This window comes from Oryza sativa, chromosome 10, assembly GCF_034140825.1.
Source record: "Oryza sativa Japonica Group chromosome 10, ASM3414082v1".
Taxonomy (NCBI): domain Eukaryota; kingdom Viridiplantae; phylum Streptophyta; class Magnoliopsida; order Poales; family Poaceae; genus Oryza; species Oryza sativa.
Genome location: NC_089044.1, coordinates 21,960,723 through 21,979,627, shown reverse-complemented (window position 1 = coordinate 21,979,627; position 18,905 = coordinate 21,960,723). Strand labels below are relative to the sequence as shown.

Here is an 18,905-nt window from a genome sequence, read left to right as displayed (position 1 = left end):
AGGAAACAAAATAAAGCCCGTGTAGGGCGGAGGGAGTAGCAAATTCAGCGAGCACAATCGGCAATCATGCTTTGTTTTTTTTTCTTCCTTTGTTTTTATTGCGATACGATGCATCAGAAGTTAAAATTAAACAGAGGCACGCGTCCGATGACTCGATGAGTACGATGAGGCCACCTGCTGTGACGTACTCCTTCGTTTCAAAATAAATCGATCTCTTACCGCATATAATATAATGAATCTGATATTTAGATTCATTGTATTATGATGCATTATATTTCGTATGGGATTGATTTATTTTGTAATGGAGGCAGCAGTATAGACGATGTTGGTATTAAAGTTAATGATTAAATTGGTAATAATTTTCAAACCCATAAAGGTCTTAGGCAAGGGGGAATTATCTTCAATTCTTTTTAATATAGTGGCTGATATGCTTGCTTTACTGATTAAGATTAAGAGGGCTAAAGATGCTAGTTCTATAAATGGTGTAATTCCTCATTTGGTAGATGATGGTTTATCTATATTGCAGTATGCAGATAATACTATCATTTTTCTAGAGCATAATTTACAGCAAGCAAATAATCTAAAATTGATTTTATCCGTATTTGAAAAGCTCTCTGGTCTGAAAATTAATTTTCACAAAAGTGAATTGTTTTGCTTCGGTCAAGCGAAGGATCATTACGATCAATATTCTAATATGAGTAAAATGCACCAGCGATCCTTAAACTTGTCAGGAGATTTCACTTCGGTCCACGAACTTGCAAAGCGCATATTAAGGCCCCTAAACTTGGTTTATTGTATCATCTCGGTCCAAAGCCGCGTTTGACCGTGGTCTTGCCTACATGGCACGTGTCACGCCCAGAAATTTAACCCAAATTTCTAGACTATTTTGCGTATTAAATCCCTGTCCAGGACCAGCCAGGGTACACAAAACGACAAGTAATATACAGTTCCAAACGTAAATAAAGCGTAAAATACTTACGAAAGAGGCACTTAGTCCTCACACCGAAACAGAACGACAGCAGCGGAAAAAGGCGATCCTAGCGGGGCTTCAGCTCCACTCCACAGGCAAAACTCAACTGGGGTCTGAGCCTTGGTCCTCTAACTCCATCTTCAGCTCAGAAGCACTACACTTCTGAAAAGGGGGAATAAAAGCAAGACTGAGTACAACCACCGTACTCAGCAAGCCACACTAACGATGCAGATGTGCAAGGGGATACAAGGATGGTTTGTGACTATTTGCATAAAGGCGGTTGTAAAACATTTTATTGAGCAAAACAGTAAAACTGTTGAGTAATTAAAGTAACATTAAATCTCCATTGATCAACGCTACACCACGTTGAACAGGCCCAACCAACCCACCTGAACTACAGTGTATTGGGTCGATTTATTAAGATGGGACTAATCACGGTGAATCTGGTCGACCGCCCATAACCGCGGGCACGGCTATTCGAATAGCTTTACTCTGATCAGAGGTGTACAACTGTACCCACAAGACACAGCCCCACAACACGTTTCCGTGCGCCGACATGCCACCACGACATACCGGAAAGAGGCCGTGACAGGACCCTTCGCATAACCCCCTCTAGCCAAGCACACCACACCTCAGGTTTCACCCCCGTCCCCAGCGGGCAACGGGCAGTCCCCTCTCGTGCCTAGGTGAATCTGGAAGCGACAGAGGCCGTCGCAGGGCCCGCCCCGCTCCATCACGCCCACCCTTGCCTGGATGCGTCGACTAGAGGAAAGCTACACTACAAGCCCAGCCGTTGTCCACGCTGGCTTGTGGTAAGTACGATAAGTTCTTCCAGGGCATCCCGCGAACCGGTCCTTAACTGCCATGGGTGCGACCAGCAAAACCATGCACCCACAGCCCACCATTCAGTCGCATTTTAGTTGGATAATTACGACCATGAAGCATGGCCAGATGTCTCGAGCACGCAGCTCATTCTGATACTAAAAGGTCTAATACGGTAATTATCCCATCAACTGAGCTAATGGTAATTAAGCATGGCTAAGCATATAGTTCTAGCTAGGTCACATAAGTAACATGAGCTAGTCGATTTATTACCCAATGTTGACAAAGGACATATATCAAGTAAATATGGCACAAGCGAGCAGATAGGTAAAACCCTGACCCCATGTAATTAGCAAAATATGCATATTTATTTGCAAACAGTAAAACATTTGCAAATTGGGATCAACATGCTCAAGGGGAATGTGTGACTTGCCTTGCTTCTTCAAACAATCTTCCGAACTCTTATCCTGCGACCGTGATCTTCCGAAACGACGGATTCTACACGCAGGCACGCAAAACGAGGAAAAACTCTAATAAAAACCAAGGAAACAGTACATAAAAAGTAAACAAACATGTAGAGCTCAATTTTAGATGAATTTTGCAAGTTGAATGGCTCAATTCGGAGTTCGAATGAATTAGATATGAATTTTAGAAGTTTTGAGCCATTTAAATGAATTTCTAGAATTATTAACGAATTATTGTGCAATTGTTAATTATTTTATCAAAGGAAAAGGCTCCTGCTGGCGTCATCAAAGGGCAGCGGCGCCGACAGGCGGGCCCCACACGACAGCGGGCAAGGGAGTGGTCCACCGTGGACTGGGACCACGGGGTGGTCCATCGCCGGTCCACGGGAACCGACGGCCCAGATCAGCCCGAGCTGATCGGGCTGCCACGGGGTGGCGCGGCTGAGCACGAGCACGGCTCAGGCCGGCCCGGCTGAGCGACGGCTCACGGCGGCGCGGCCTCCTGCGGCGACGGCCGACGCACGCGGGAAAGCGGCGGTGCGGCGCGGCAAGGGGATCCGGGCGGCCTAGGCGAGCGGGGCGGCGACAAGCCGGCCGGCCGACCTAACGGCGGCGGCGCACGGCCCGGTGGTCGCCGGCGGCGGCCACCGGCGCGGCAGCACGCACGGGAGACAGAGGAGGGAGGCAAGGAGGGAGAGGAGGAGCTCACCAAGGACGCGACGACGAGGGGCGGGGAAAGGCGGGGAAGCTCGGCGTCAGCGCTCCTCGGGACGAAGGCGGAACGGCGGCCCGGCGGCGTAGGGTGGAGGTGGCTTGGGATGCACGGTGGAAGGGTGGTTGCGGCGATTAAATGGGGAAACGGAGCAGAGGCCGGGGTGCGGCGAGGCACGGAGAAGCCGGCGGTGCAAACGGCGCGGCGCGGCAGTGGCTAGGGCGGCGGCTAGAGGTGGCTGGAGCTCGCCGGGGACCGATGGAGAGAGGGAGCACGGTGGAGAGGTGGTTCGCGTGGTGGAAGGGGAGGAAGAAACGGCGGCCGAGCGTGCCCTTGAGGTGGCAAAGCCAGCGGTGGCGGTGGAGCAGTGCGGCGGCGACCCTAGCGACGGGAAACCGCGGCCGGAGTTCGCCGGAGTGTGGCGGCGCGCGGGGGCGGCGTGGGGAGAGCGAGGGAGAGAGTGCCGGGCCCGGGAAACAAGGGGAAATGGACGAGGGGAGCACGGGGGCGCTTTTTATGGGCTCGGGAAGGCGGGATCGAGGCCGGACGTGGCGGAATCGGCCGACGAAGTGGGGCGCCGACGTGGGGTGGTGGAGGGGTTAACTGTGGACCCCCGTTTTTATAACAGGAATCATTCGTGTAAACAGTACCATTTCCCTGGATCAAGTAGTCTGGTACACACGAGTTTATAGCTGAAATACCAAAAGCACATACACGAGAGTCTAATGCTAATTATTACATCATAAGCCCGCAGGCATTGTCTTAAATCATCGGACCGAGCGGTCCGGAATACATCCAAAAGCAGAAATAGATAAGGCAGCGGAATTCAGGCAGCGGCATGCCATTGCCACAGGCAACGACCGTACTAAGACCTACTGAGCGCCATCGTCTTCATCTCCCTCCTGGTAGTAGGCATAGGGATCCTCCGAAGCTTCATCTCCCGCTTCTGATTAATTTTATATTTGCAAAGGGTGAGTACCAACCGTACTCAGCAAGTCAACACAGCAACAATGCATATGAAAGGGGTATTTCAAAGGATGGCTATGGCTCTTTTGCGCTAAGCCAGTTTTGTAATTCTTTTCACAAACCTAAGACCTAGCATTGACTGATCAAATTTTAGTACCAGTGTTTGTATTTAAACAACGACGGTTCTGTCCACCATCCATTGTGATCCCAAGGATAGCTTCCCGCCATTGAGTCGTTATGGTTTTCTGAGGACGCCCACCTTCCCCCTTCTCAGGAAGTGGCTCCAACAGCATAAAAATTCGTCATGCAACAACCCATCCCACATAAGTTAAGAATTTAGAAACTAGCCAAGTGTAATACATGTCCCGGTGCTCAATAACCGCGAGCAGGGCTATTCGAATAGATTTGGTTTACTCACACTGCAGTGGATGTACACTTTACCCGCACTCCGCGACTGCCCAACACATGAGTCTCGTCTCAACACATGAGGCGCGTCACGGCAAAGCTTTTCGATAACCTCGCATTGGCAGTACCCGCTCCATGAACTTAAATCCTCATGCACTCTAGGCGTCCATGTTTCTAGCAGTGAGAGGAGTTTTGGCGCTCCCGGGAAAGAGAAGTCTCACACACATATTAAATTATGGTTCAAGTTAAGTTCTCTCTCACACACTCATGGCAGTCCTACCAATGGCGACACCGATGTAGGGCACGGTTCTCGGCCCTACCTCAACGGCTGTCCCATCGTAGCGCACCTGCCTCACTCAGGGGTGAACCATCTATGCAGGGATACTGCCTCCGCTCGGCTATCTAATCCGCTAGGTCTATACCCATTCGAGAAGTACGGTTGTACGGGGTTGTTTCATGCTTAACTTCATGGCTCGGTCCTTAATTGACTGGGGACGGTACTAGCCTTTTCCAGATACCACCCAAATCATCCGTCCGCCCCAGTCGAAAACAGTTGTTTTCGCTTTATTTTCCTTTCACAAATCATGTTATCAATTTCATGGCAATGTGGCGCTCATGTCTCCACATGCCGCATCTCAATTACCTTCCCAAAGGTAATTGCCCAAGCATTTAGCATTTGATAAATATGAGTATGCATGATCCTAGAATAGCATTTCTAAGCAATTGTCATAATTGACTAGGGACTCATACGTAAACATGATTACGAAGGAATAAGGGATAAACAATAATCAAGGCATGGCATAATCACAAGTAGGATGTTCATCATTGCATGCAATTTTATTTATAAACAAAATAATTTCGCAATTGGGATCAACATGTTCAAGGAATAGTGATGACTTGCCTTGCTCAAGGTCTTGCGGGTCTTGGCCTTCACCCGGATCCGCGGCTCCCTCGGTCTCTATAATTATGTGCGAAAGAACAATTTGAATTCGATTAGAATTCAAACAAAATCCAAATAAATCCAAATGAAAGTCGAATGCGAAAGTCGATTCCTTTATTTTAACTTTATTATTCGCGAACTAAGGCAAACCCAATTTCGATTCAAACTATTTTACGGGTATAAATGTTTTGTTGTCATAAGTTTTTAATTTAATCTACCTGAGCATTATATCCATATAATAGGTTAGAGATTTCTATCGCGAGCTAAATATCGGACGAAATCCTAGAAATATTATATGATTTAATTTAGTCTATGACTAAATGATTAAATATAATACACGGCTAAAATCCCTAGTAATTAAATCCGAATTTCTACCGTGAATCGATTACTTATAGGGATTACCCAAAAATAATCTATAATAATCTATAAGAATTCATCTATTTGTTTAGTTATTAATTACATCTAAATTACTACAGCGAATTGATTTCTTATAGAAATTACCAAGAATAATCCATAATTTATATTAAATTTTGCAATTCTACGACTATAGTTAATCTATAATTAAATTCTAATTATTTTAAATTTTCTAAACTTCCCTAATCTCCCTCTAATTTCCTATTTATTTCCTTTTCCTTTTTCTCCCTTTCCTTTTTTTTCTTTCCTTTCTTTTTCTTTTCTTTTTCTCTTTTTCTCTCCTTTCCTTTTCTTTTCTTTTCCCCTCCCTCCCGGCTTCTTTCTCTCTTCCTCGGCTTCTCCCTCCCTCTCTCTCGGCTCCCTGCTACCTGGGGCGGCGACGGCGACCGAGCAAGGGAAGGAGGCGGCGGCTTACCGACGGCGGTGGCGGCGACGGCGGCGCGATGACGGCGCACGGCGCGGCGGCACGAAGGTAGCGGTGCGGCGGCGCGAGGGCGGCGCGACGGCGACGGCGGCGCAAGGCGGCGACGCACGGCGCGGCGGCTCCGGGGCGACGGTGCGGCGGCTTCGAAGGTGGCGGCGCGGCGGCACGACAACGGCGGCGCGTAGAGAAGGGGAAGAGGGAGAGGAAGGGGGAGATGGAGTGGGGAAAATGGGGAGGGTGTGGAGTTTTATAGGGGAGAGGAGGGGGAAAGAAAGAGAAGGGAAAGGGCGACGCGACGGCGCGGGGCGCGAGGCGGTGATGGGACGCGCGGCGACGGGACGTCGACGGCGGCGGCGACAGCAGCGGCGCGCGGCTCGGGGCGGGACGCGACGGGCGGCGACGCGACGGTAGCGCGGCGCGACGGCGACGGGGCGAGACGACGGGCGAGCGGCGATGGGACGGGCGGGCGGCTCGGGGCGCGAGGCAGCGCAGCACGGGGCGCGTCGCGGGGCGACGGGGCGGCGCGCGACGCGGGGCGCAAGGCCGGCTAGGGCGGCGCGGCAGCGATGGCGACGGCAACAGGCGGCGATGGCGACGTCGGCGCGGCGGCAGGCGACGGCGCGACGGGATGGTGACGGCGACGGCGCGGCAGCGGCGGCGCGGGGCTCGGGGCATGGCTGGGCGCGTGACAGAGAAGGGTCTAGGGCTAGGGACCGAAATCGAACACCTATGAGGCAATGAACAGTGACTTTTCCTATTTATCCCGATTTTAGTGTATTTTCCATATAAATTTGATTCCACAATTCCTAATTTTACATATATGCATTTTACTCAATATTTGTGTTATCTTAACTAATGAATTCACCCTAGATTAATATTACTCATATTTTATTTTTATATAATTTATTTGAGTTTTAATTAGGGTTAATTCTTATTCCATCGTATTTAAATTTAATTGATCCAAATATGGTCGCGATAATATTTTATTTATTTCTATCCACACCTAATCTTTATTTTAATTTGTATTTATTTTACCAATTTGTTTTTAAGGTTTATTCCTAATTAACTATTCTTTACTCACGATTAATAATCTTCGAGATCAAATCCAGATAAAATAGACGAATAAGATCGGCATGATGCAATTAATTTAAAAAGTTTTTGAAAATCCGTATTTTTAGAGTTTTGATTTTGTCGGTCGAATTTTCAGGGTGTTACATTAACCGGCGCCGATTTTCGCGGGGAGAGTGGGGGGGAAAGGTGGAGGAGGTGGAGGGGATCGATTTCACGTGCTCGTGGGGCGGGGTGGAGCGCGGGAGCCGCAGCGTCGTGGGGGCGAAACCGGCGGCCATGGCGGCAGTTGGGGCGACGGGAGGTTGGGGAAGAAGATGACAGGTGGGGCCTCGGGTCCCACCTGTCGGGGAGAGAGAGAGAGGAAAACGGGCGAGGGAAGTAAAGCAGACTTGAGGAAGAGAGAGAGCCGAGCGGGCCGAGGGAGGAGGCCGGCTCGAGAGGGAGAGAAAAGGGGCGCGCGGGCCACGGGAGAGAAGGAAGACTTGGGCCGAAAATAGCCCAAAGAGAGGAAGGGGGATTTTAATTGTTTTTCTTTTTATTTAGTTGGTTAAAATGAACTTGGTGCTTTTAAAATTATTTCTTGAGCTCCGAAAATTCACGGAAAATTCTAGAGAGTACATTAGGGCACAAAGAATATTACAGAATATTCTCGGCCAATGATTTTTAAAGGAAATTTTAATTTACTCCATAATTCCACTTGATTAAATTGGTTTAACTTTTATTTAATTTCTAGAAAATGCATTATTAAATGATTTTTAATCCCGAACGAAAATCGGGGCGTTACAGCACGCCACGTGGACGATGACATGGATTTTTATTTTATTTTTTCTCCTTTCTTCCTTCTTTTTTTCTCTTTCTTCCTTGTCGAAAAGATGAAAATGCCTCATACACGTCATCGTCCTTTCATAAAAGAGAAAAGAGAAGGAAGAAGGGAGAAAAATAAAAAAAATCCATGTCATCGTCCACGTGGCATGCCACGTAAATAAGACCACGGTCAAACGCGGCTTTGGACCGGGATGATACAATAAACCAAGTTTAGATATCTCAATGTGCGCTTTGCAAGTTCGTGGACCTAAGTAAAATCTGCTGACAAGTTTAAGGACCGCTGGTGCATTTTACTCTTCTAATATCTTTGGTTGTAAGTTAGGCTTTCTTCCTGTCAAATATCTTGGTATTCCAATACATTTTAGAAAGCTAGGTAACAAAGACTGGAAGGTTATTGAATAAAGAATTGAGAAAAAACTTAGTAGTTGGAAAGGTAAGTATATGTCTGTGGGTGGTAGATTGGTGTTGATTAATTCTGTACTTTCAAGTTTAGCTATGTTTATGATTTCCTTTTTTAGATACCGAAAGGGATACTTCAAATAATTGATTATTATAAATCTCGCTTTTTTTACAAGGATATGATCATAAGAAAAGGTACAGACTTACTAGATGGGATATCATTTGCCGGCCCAAAGATCAGGGTGGTTTAGGGGTTCATAATTTGGAAATACAAAATAAATGTCTTTTGAGCAAATGGTTGTTTAAGTTAATTAATGAACAAGGGGTTTGGCAAGACTTATTGAGGAGGAAATATCTTCATAATAAGTCTATTACTCAAGTTGATAAGAAGCAAGGTAACTCTCATTTTTGGTCAGGTCTCATGAAAGTTAAGGATACTTTCTTAAACATGGGTTCCATGATTGTGAATAGTGGGGAACAAACTAGATTTTGGGAAGATAAATGGTTAGGTAACTTAGCCTTTAAAGATAAGTATCCCTCTTTATATGCCATTGTCCGAAGGAAATGTTCTTCAATTACTAGTGTTATGAGATCTGTTCCACTTAATGTTTCTTTTAGGAGAACTTTAGTTGGTCAGAATCTTATTTTTTGGTATGAGTTGTGTGCTTCTATTATACATATCCAGCTAAATCATTCTTCCGATTGTTTTAGATGGAACTTTAATAAGAATGGAAGGTTCTCGGTTAGGTTAATGTATCTTGCTTTAATTAATAATGGTTATATTGAGAGAAATAAAATGATTGGGAAGCTTAAGATGCCGCTTAAGATTAAGATCTTCATGTGGTACTTACTTAAAGGGGTTGTGTTAACCAAAGACAATATAGCAAGACGAAATTGGAATGGTAGTTTAAGATGTTGTTTTTTAATAAAAAATGAGAATATTCAACATCTTTTCATGGATTGCCATTATGCAAACTTTATAGGGAGAGCAATACAATATTCTTTTGGTCTTTGCCCTCCTAGTAGTATATCACATATTTTTGATGGTTGGTTTGGGGGTGGACAAGAAAAGGAGTAAGCTTATACTTGTGGGAGCCTCTGCAATATGTTAGGCTTTGTGGTTGAGCATGAATAATTTGGTTTTTGACAAATCACCATCTATTACATATATGCAGGTAATTTTCAGGGCAACATATTGGCTCCGGTGTTGCGCTCAGTTACAAAGGTGTGATGAAGATGACGAGTTTATGAAGTTTGCATGCCGTAGGCTTGAGACGACAGTTATGCAACTTTTTGTCAATTATGGTTGGAGATTTCAAATAGACTTTAATAACGTGTTCTCCTTATCTTAGATGGGTTATTTTTTATTTTAAGTGCGTGTTCTCAATGTTTTGTTGAACTACACTCTGAGTACAACTTTGTAATAATTGGCTGTAACTCGTTTTGAGCAAAAACCGGGATATTCTATTCCATTAGATGTGAACTTGAGAAGAGAGAAGTTAATTAAGGCTGTGTTTATATATAAAGTTTGGATCCAAACTTCAGTCCTTTTCCATCACATCAACCTATCATACAAACACAACTTTTTAGTCATATTATTTCTAATTTCAACAAAAATCTAACCTTTAGCGCTGCACTAAACACAGCCTAATTTAAGCGTCGGGATCGATGACGCTGGAAAACTGAACTTTTTTGTGAAGAAATCCCTGCATTACGCTGCACACATTAAGGGACGGGACAACGCGGGGCGAGATTTGCTTGAATCGACATGTCAAATCCGCTTGATTATTTAGCATGTCTTGGAGTAATAGTACAGGAACCGAAGATTCGCTCTGTCTGTCCCTGCTTGCAGCCGCTGCTGGTTTGTTTCTGCCGACGTTTTTCCAGATGCATTGCGTAATACTACTAGTAACTGAGATGCTTATTGGTTTCTGTATGATGGCGTCTGCACTGCAAGCGATCAATAAGTTAGCAAAGGCAAGCCTCGATTTTGCTCTAAAATATATACGCTGCCGACGAACTAGATAAGTAGATCGATATATACAGATGAACATACAGACAGACAGAGTCAATATATATATCCATATCATCGTATGATCTTAGATTATATACTCTATGTCTCTATCATCGATCATAAGAGAGGCAAGGAAAACATGCAGAGTTGGGGGAAGTTCAACGTGTGTTTTAACTGTTTATATACGCTGTAACCATCAGACATCTGGAATTAACTAAGGTAGCTAGTCGCGTGAATATCTGCTTATACTTATGGATATGATACATCAGGGCTTGTGTGCCACAGTGACCCCAGCTATATACACGTGTCTCTCCAAATATGCTAATCGATATAGACAAGTGTAGTTTTGACCTTAATTAGCATCAGACAAATAATGCTCAATGATCAGATCAGAGCTTAAACCCAGAGCACAAAACTATAATATTTAAGTCTCCGTCGACTCGTCGAGTGGTTGGTTCTTCAACACAATTGTCAAGTCGTTGTATACACGCTCATGTACTACGGCTCCATGTCGAGCGTTGTCTGCTGCTTCGTCGCAGCTGAATTCTGGCCCCGTCTTCCATTTCTGACTCTGCAAGGGAGCAGATAGCTGACAATCTGACATGCATGTGTCATCCATATCGGACTATTCGTTCGGTCTCAAATATAATTACTTCCTTTATCCTATGGTACACAATATAGCGATTCTGTCCACGTTCAACGAATATGAACTACAATCTAATCAAGCACTATGTTACTATATTTTAAGATGGATTAAGCATTTAGGAGTAATGCATTTTCTTAAAAGATTAAGGTTGAAATGAGAAATGATTATGATCTGTTGAGATGAGAAAGTTGGAAGATAAATAGTTGTATTTTGAGATAATCTTGCAAGTAATTTTAAAATAAAACGGAGGAGGATGCATGCAGATGCCGTCGCAGGCACCAGGACGACGTCAGTGTTCAGAAACAAACCGGAACGCAAGCAATGATGCATCATAATCTGTTTGGTTCGATGCATGCATTTGAATTTTTGTTGGCTGGGGGCCAAAGGGAGTAGGAACTGAAGAAAAGAAGGAAGAACCAAATTCCCTAACCAAAATCAGGGACCGCCCACATCTGAAGCTCTGGTTTTTCAGTGCCTCTTAAGTCTTAATTTGGCAGCCACGAGTTCATAATTAAACAGCGGATTTACGTCGCTTTCCCTCTGCTGGTTTGATTGATCCGTCCACATCTAGCATAATAAGGTGATCAAGATTTGTTTCTAGAAGATCTTTAATTTAGTTTGGTTCTTCTTTCTTTGACCTGAATTTAGTTTGGTACTTTGGTTCTAGGAGCAGTTGAAGCAGTTATTGGACCAAGATGGTGGCCCATATATACACGTGTGAAAAGGAGGAGAAGAGGGGCCCAGTCATCCTCAGTTTGGGCTCACCAACGGATTACTGGGCTGTGAGCAGAGGCCCATCAGAAGTTTGGGCCTAAAAGCCTAATTTTACAGTGGCTAGCCTATACAGCTCAGTTCCATCTCAATCTGAAGAGTGAGAATTCTGAAATCTGGAGCTGAACATTGTTCAGAATCAACAGATAAGCATACAGCCATTCTTAGCCTTTTAAGCTGTTTTTAATTTCTTAATGGTAGCTGGGAATTTATCCTACCACACTTTTACTTATTTCAGTAAGAACTTGTTGGCTGTGTATCTTATAATAGAAACCGGGGATATCATATATTTGTATTATCTTAAAAAAGGATAAGCATACGGCCATAGTCCCAGAGCCTGCAAGATCTTCAGAGTTCCATCAGACACACGCAAGCCAGGATCGACCACAATGACACCGAGCCAACCTCTGAAGCAACAACTGTCCTCTTTTCCTTATCCACAGTTTCTGCCAGTTCATTCATCTCATCAAAGTGATTGCTACACACATGCCATTTTTTCGCCTCCAGTATTCTTGAAAAGATACCTAAAGTTACAACGATTTTTACTGTAAATTTACAATACATTCCGATACCTCAACGCAACAGAGATACCACGGTACAATATTCCCTTCCGGTAACTACTCAAGGACAGTAAAAAAGATTTTTTTTTGGAAGGTCTCATTCTCTCTCCATCTTCACGAGATTGCAATCACTTGCTCACACCCATTCCCCTTACGGATATCAGGATGCAGTAGTTCGTTCTACTCTACTACACACAACCTATGTACCACGAACTCGATCCACCATTCATCGCCGTGTCCGATTCGGAGTACGATGACATGAACTGATCGTTCATCAGATGCGAGATTTTGATCACGATCGATCAGATGTCTCGCCGGCACAGCGGGCAGGAGCCGTGCCTCACCAGCCAGCAGTCGATGCACGGCACGTGAAACACGTGCCGGCAGCTTGGTAGCCTTCTTGCCATCTCACCTACGCGGAAATCCTGCAAAATTTAACGGATTTGCTATAAATGTGTCATTATAATTTTCACAAGAAAACAGTCAGCATATATTTATTTTGTAAGTCCCTAAATTATATAGATAATTTTAGTATATTTATAATGTAAGTCTCAAAATTACATATGTAATTACACTAATTTAACATATTTTTACCAAAAATCTAACATCAGATTTTTAGATAAACCTAAATTTAACCGTGCCAGTCGGATGAATCGTGCATGCTTTCAAAAAGAAAAAAAAAAGGAGACGAGGATTTGGTGAGTAGCCAACCTGGAGGCACACGGAGCAGCAGATGGGCTCGCCGGCGGAGTCGACGGCGTTGTCGCCGGTGATCTTGATCGCCGGCAGCCGGCGGAGCGTGTCCGCCGGTAAACCCTTGGTGCCGCCGGTCTCGAACAGGTCGCTGGTCTCGGCGAACGGCGAGCTGATGGCGCTTATCTGCAAGCAAACGTAACATTCAGATAAATAAATAAATAATCTGACGAAAGGTTTACAAACTGCGGTAAATTCCAACAGCGAAACAGTAAAAAAATAATCATCATTTTTTGTAAAGCATCTATGATGATCTGAATAGCAAATTATATCAGATTGTTACGTCAAACCGAACCACTACATTAGTGTTAGTTAGTTAATTGCAATCATTAGGTACTAGTGCAAGTCTCTTTCTGAATTCTCTCTCTCTCACACGCACAAAAAAAAGTTTCTTTCATTCACTTGTGGGCGATGAGCTCATTACCCACTACAGTGAGTGATCCACACGATAAGCACAGCCATGTTACTAAACGGATCAGCCCATCAATTCCTTTTCCCAGAAGAAAAAAAAAATGGTCGCATTAGATGAGTAGCAATGGTTGTCTTCTGGGCAATGCATGAACCAACTCCCACTCAAAGAACAACTCAACAAGAACAACAAAATTCTTTTTCCCCTTCAGATTCAGGCTAACAAATGCTGCTACTGCTACTATCATACGCACTATGTATCTGAACTGTGAAGGGTTAACTAAATTGTAAGAGTGGTAGGCCAAGAAAACGCATGTGTGATGGTGGCCTCCATAGATGCGAGAATGAGAGAGCTTATGGGCGAATTTAATCTGGAGCATGGCGAGCCATAACTTGGGAGCATTTGTGCTGAGGTTGAGTGGTTACCTGACTCTGAACCGCGCTCTGAACCGCGGGACCCACCTTCTCCCGCACCAGCCTTCCACTCAGGAGGCTGGAGATGATGTCGACCTGCGTGTACAGTTCAGCAGTACAAAAACACTGTCAAATTCGACTGTTTGAATGGGAGAGTTTGGGGGCATTTTTCGCTGTCAAGAAATTCAGCAAGAAAGTTAAGTTCAGAAGGTTTTCAATTATGTGTACTGTATGGTTTGATGTGTCAAGAGATGATCTTTTTTTGATGTTCTGGTTTTGTTTTTGGATTATAAGATTAGCGTCATCAAAACCTGCCCATGGAAACCTCGGGGCACACCTAATTTCCATCGGCATCAAGCTCACATAAGCTCTGAAAGCGAAAACAAGTGTGCTTAGTTTGTTTTGTTTGACAGGTTTACAGTTGTTCATACCCTTACCATGACCTCCCCAACATGAACAGGTCATCGAATTCAGATCATTTTTGAGATGGACTGGATTTCGGAAGAGGATCCTCCGACGTGAACTTCCTCTGACGTGGTCACTGATAGGTAGGTCCGCGAGAGGTGGGGCCTATATGTCAGTCACCATGTTCCTCGACTTCACGTCAGATGATCCCAATCCCTGGATTTCCTTTTACAGTTTGAAAATGCTAGTTGAATTCTTGTCAGAATATTTCACAAAATTTGTTTCAAGAAACGAATTTGTAAAAGGGCATGTAGTCTAGTAGTTGCATTAACGTGAATAGCACTTTAAGGTCTTGAGTTTAAATCAACATAAGGTCTTCAGTTTAAATCAACGTAGAAACGAATTTCAAATTAGGCAATTTTAAGGGCTAAGTTTCTAATGTAAAATAGTTTCTAATGTAAAAAATACCGCATTTTATCCGGTTGGATGTAGAGGTCGGGTAAGAAAAAACCCTTCTCAAGAAAAAATGATTCCAGAAACAGAGGAGGAGAAAACAACATGAATTTCAGAGGCCAAAAACTGCAGCGAATGATTGATTCGTCTGAACTCTGCTCTTGCGTCTCCGAAAAATATAATCCGGAATGCTTGGAGATGATCATGGGAGGCCAGACGAGAGAAGCAATGTGTGTTTGGGCGTACCATGTAGACGAGGCACCAGACGGCGGAGTCGCTGGAGTGCCAGAGGTCGCGCGACGACTCGGCGACCTCGATGGAGAAGACGGCGCCGGAGATGGCGCCGATGCCGGCGCCGCGCAGCATTCCGCTCTCCGTCGCCAGCCCGATCGCGCTCCCGGTCACCGCCCCGACCACCGACCCCACTGCACACACACTCGCAGTCAGCACCAAGAACCAACCAATCAACCGTGTCAGAGCGCGCCGGCGCATGCACCTGCGGCGAAGACGCAGGTGGCGACGGCGCAGAGCACCCTGCACGCGAAGCCGATCGCCGCCGAGCCAAAGCCGTCGGCGCCGCCGGCCCATTGCACCACCTCCGGCGCCACAGGAGACGACGACGAGGAGCTCGGAGACGCGTCCATTGGTTGCAGACTCGCAAACCAAACCAACAACAACAACAACAAGAAGCTCGGAGATGGTGGAAATGGAGGTTAGCTCAGTGTGATTGTGGAGGTAAGCTAAGCGAGGAGAAGAGAAGCTGCTATAAATAGGCGGCAATCCATGGTCGCCCGACTAGGCAAAAGACGCAAGCTGATGGCGACGCCGCGATATGAGGCAGAGCCCACCGGTTTCGCTCGCTGCAATCCACTGGCCTGAATGAGTGGCCGGTTTTCCCTTCCTGCACATTTGGGGGGGCCAGGGCAGTGGTGTGCCCTACCCTGCTACTGTCCGACTCCATCTCGGATTTCGGATTCTTCGTATTGGTCCGTGATGATTATTGTCATCATTTCTTTTTTCTGATAATGGTCCAAACACGGGCAAACTTTACAGAGTACTAGCAGTGTTATATTTTATGGAGTATTTTGGGACGGAGGTATAAATATTTAGCGCGTTGACTTTTTAAATATATTTGACCGTTCATTTTATTCAAAAAATTTAAGTAACTATTCCTATCATTTAATTCATTATTAAATATACTTTTATGTATACACATAGTTTTACATATTTCATAAAAGTTTTTGAATAAGACGAACGGTTAAACATGTTTAAAAAAGTCAACGGCGTCAAATATTTAGGGACGGAGAGAGTATTATAGTACGGTGTTATCACCTTAGAAGTGATCTGATCAACCGTTGATTTATGACTTCTATTACTAGTAAAAGAAATTATTGCACTACCAATGGTTGAAGTGATAGTATAAATAAATATGATTTACTGAATTAGAAAAAAAATAAATGGTCTACTACTTCGTCTTAAAAAAATATAAACCTAGCTACGAACCTGGACATGCATGTATTCAGATTCGTTGATATGATTGATTTTTTTTATGGAGAGGTAGATTGTTTCTACTACCAAAGTACCAGTAGAGTATTGTAAAACACATCAATTTTACAAGGTATGCAGTTTGGAGATTTTAAGGTAGATAACTGTATTGTAGAAGTAGATCATTTACAGTGGGTCTGCTAGTAATTTAATAAGCAATAGATATCAGAATATGCAACTGGTCTGAAGCAAGGTTTCCTTAATGCTGGGGTGGGATACTGTTACCGCCGGGTACGTAGACCAAATTTAAAAACATTTTAACAAAGATCTAATATTTTTTTTACCAGGAACAAAGATCTAATATTTTAGTAAAATTTGTCCAATTTCCCTTGGTTTTATGTGGTTACCACTTTACCGTACGGGAAAAATATCCTGGTCTGAACATTTCTGCATGTTGCCGTGATTTGTTTTACAGATTAATTGGGGATTTGAGGGATACACCCCCCCACCTTAATATTTAAATATTTTTCTATTATGGCAAATATGTCTACAAAGTTGAACAAATTACAGTGATTCAATTAATGTGCTGATTCATGGTAGGAATCATAGGTTATCAATTGTTTACCCCAGAAAAGAGAGAAGGCTGGTGGTTTAAGGATCAAATGGGTAAGGTACAACAGCAGAAGAAAAGGAAAACATTGCTAGAACAAAAGGGAAAAAGAAAAGACCTAGTGGCACACATAATTGAGGGGTATATGGGTACATTTTTAGGGTTCGATCAGTTTTGAGATAGCAACGTTCAAGGGTTTGGGTGTTATCCACTTATCCATGGTTAACACACAGCAGCACAGTGGTTTCCATATGATTTTGACTCTCCTGAATGAAGCACAAAGAAAGTAGTGGATGTCTCTATCTATAACTCATTATCTACTGAGCTGAAAATGGTGTCCCAATTATATACAAAGTCGAGCGATCATTTTCTTACGCTAAATGCTGCAGAACCTACAAACAATTTGTCATAATTCATCTCAAATCTGATTTGATATCAAGACCAGGCTCAAGGGCACTAGTACATCAACTCGCAGGATGGGACTCTCAACTCGCCAGCTTGATTCATTAAACCTTCACTTTCATGATCTGAAGAGAGACTACTCTATGCAAAAAGATAGGAAAAATTATAGCGTTTTAGGATAGGGTTGGGTTCTAGCAGAGCAAGAACATGCCTAACTTGAAGCCCAAAACTCCTTCCGGACCTATGACCAACGCTACGTATAGGGCGTAAAATAAAATCCATGCCCATATACATCGGGTACCGTGTAAGCACTAGGTTTTTCGGTAATAATGATATAATCTATGATAGATATAGACCATCAGAATTAGGCATTTATTATTAACTAGCAAGTATAAACCATAAACAATCAATAGGTTACAGTAATTCACAATCACAAAGTATTAATTACATATGAAAATTCATAATTCTACAGCTAAACTAAAATACAAATTATTTCATGAAAACATATGACTAAGCCATCAGTAGTCTATGATCTTGTTGCACTGACAAAATTCAAGTTTTAGTTAGTGCTGACACATAATTATCCAAAAACCACGTATAAACAAGTATATTCGGGTACCCATACCCACGACGCACCCGCTTATAACTTGGGTTCGAGTCAGGCATACCTATAAGACACAAAATCTAACCTCCATATCCCTACCATTAGGTGTTGTATCCATAGGTTTTTAAAATCTAAATAAATGATAATTATATAAGTTTTTTAAATGAAACGAATTGTTAAATGTTTGTTCAAAATTAAATGGTGCTATCTATTTTTTTAAAAAAGAGGCTGTACTTCTCCCATTTATTACATATGGCGAGAGGCCGTTAGTGCTAGTTGTACAATGATAGGTGGGCACGCCGTCATCGACCAGATCATACATTCATACCAAGCAAGCAAGCAAGAAAACGGCCGGTACGTACATACTGACGATTGGCCATTTCCAAAGTAAGCAGCAATACAAAGCCTGCACGTTCTGCCTTCCTCGATCTCCTGCAATACCGCCATTGCCGAGATGCAAAGGAAGCCCACAGGTAAAGACTTTAGCTAGCTAGAGATAGATGCAGCCATCGCATTGCTGCTGACACGGCCATATATGCGATGCCAGTGGTTATGGAATGCAATGCACCATTGGCATTGCAATAACTCCTGGTCATCTGCAAGATCTGCCTCCTCAGTTATGAGATCCATCCATCCCAAGGGGGGGGGGGGGGGGGGGAAATATCTCCAACCATCGATCGATTCATCGACATAAGAGCATGCGAGCCGAAGTATGGCTTCAGAAAAGGACGTGTTAATGTGAGTGAAAGAAAGAGAGATGGAGATTGGCCAAATGTTTCTGGGATTTTTCAGGCACACACTCTCATCATTTGCTCTATACTCTCTTTGTCCCAAAAAAAAACAAACATATAACTGAATATGACACATTCCAGTACAACGAATCTGGATAGAGGAAGTAGTTCATAAGCCGTATAAAAGAACAAAGGAAGAAAAAATAGTTTATGGGTGAAACTATTATATCTATGCTA

The 18,905-nt window shown here is 43.9% G+C and overlaps 1 protein-coding gene across 1 annotated transcript; it reads right to left on the bottom strand.

Moving 5' to 3' along the window:
• Positions 1 to 12,270: 12,270 nt before the first annotated feature.
• Positions 12,271 to 15,706, bottom strand: LOC4349274 (NEP1-interacting protein 1). Its single transcript, XM_015757430.3, has 5 exons — positions 15,333 to 15,706; positions 15,083 to 15,261; positions 13,991 to 14,074; positions 13,115 to 13,282; positions 12,271 to 12,828 (listed from the first exon to the last, which is right to left on the bottom strand). Exons 1-5 carry the CDS (start codon positions 15,478 to 15,480, stop codon positions 12,706 to 12,708), a joined length of 702 nt encoding a protein of 233 aa, XP_015612916.1. The 5' UTR covers positions 15,481 to 15,706; the 3' UTR covers positions 12,271 to 12,705.
• Between the last annotated feature and the right edge of the window lie 3,199 nt (positions 15,707 to 18,905).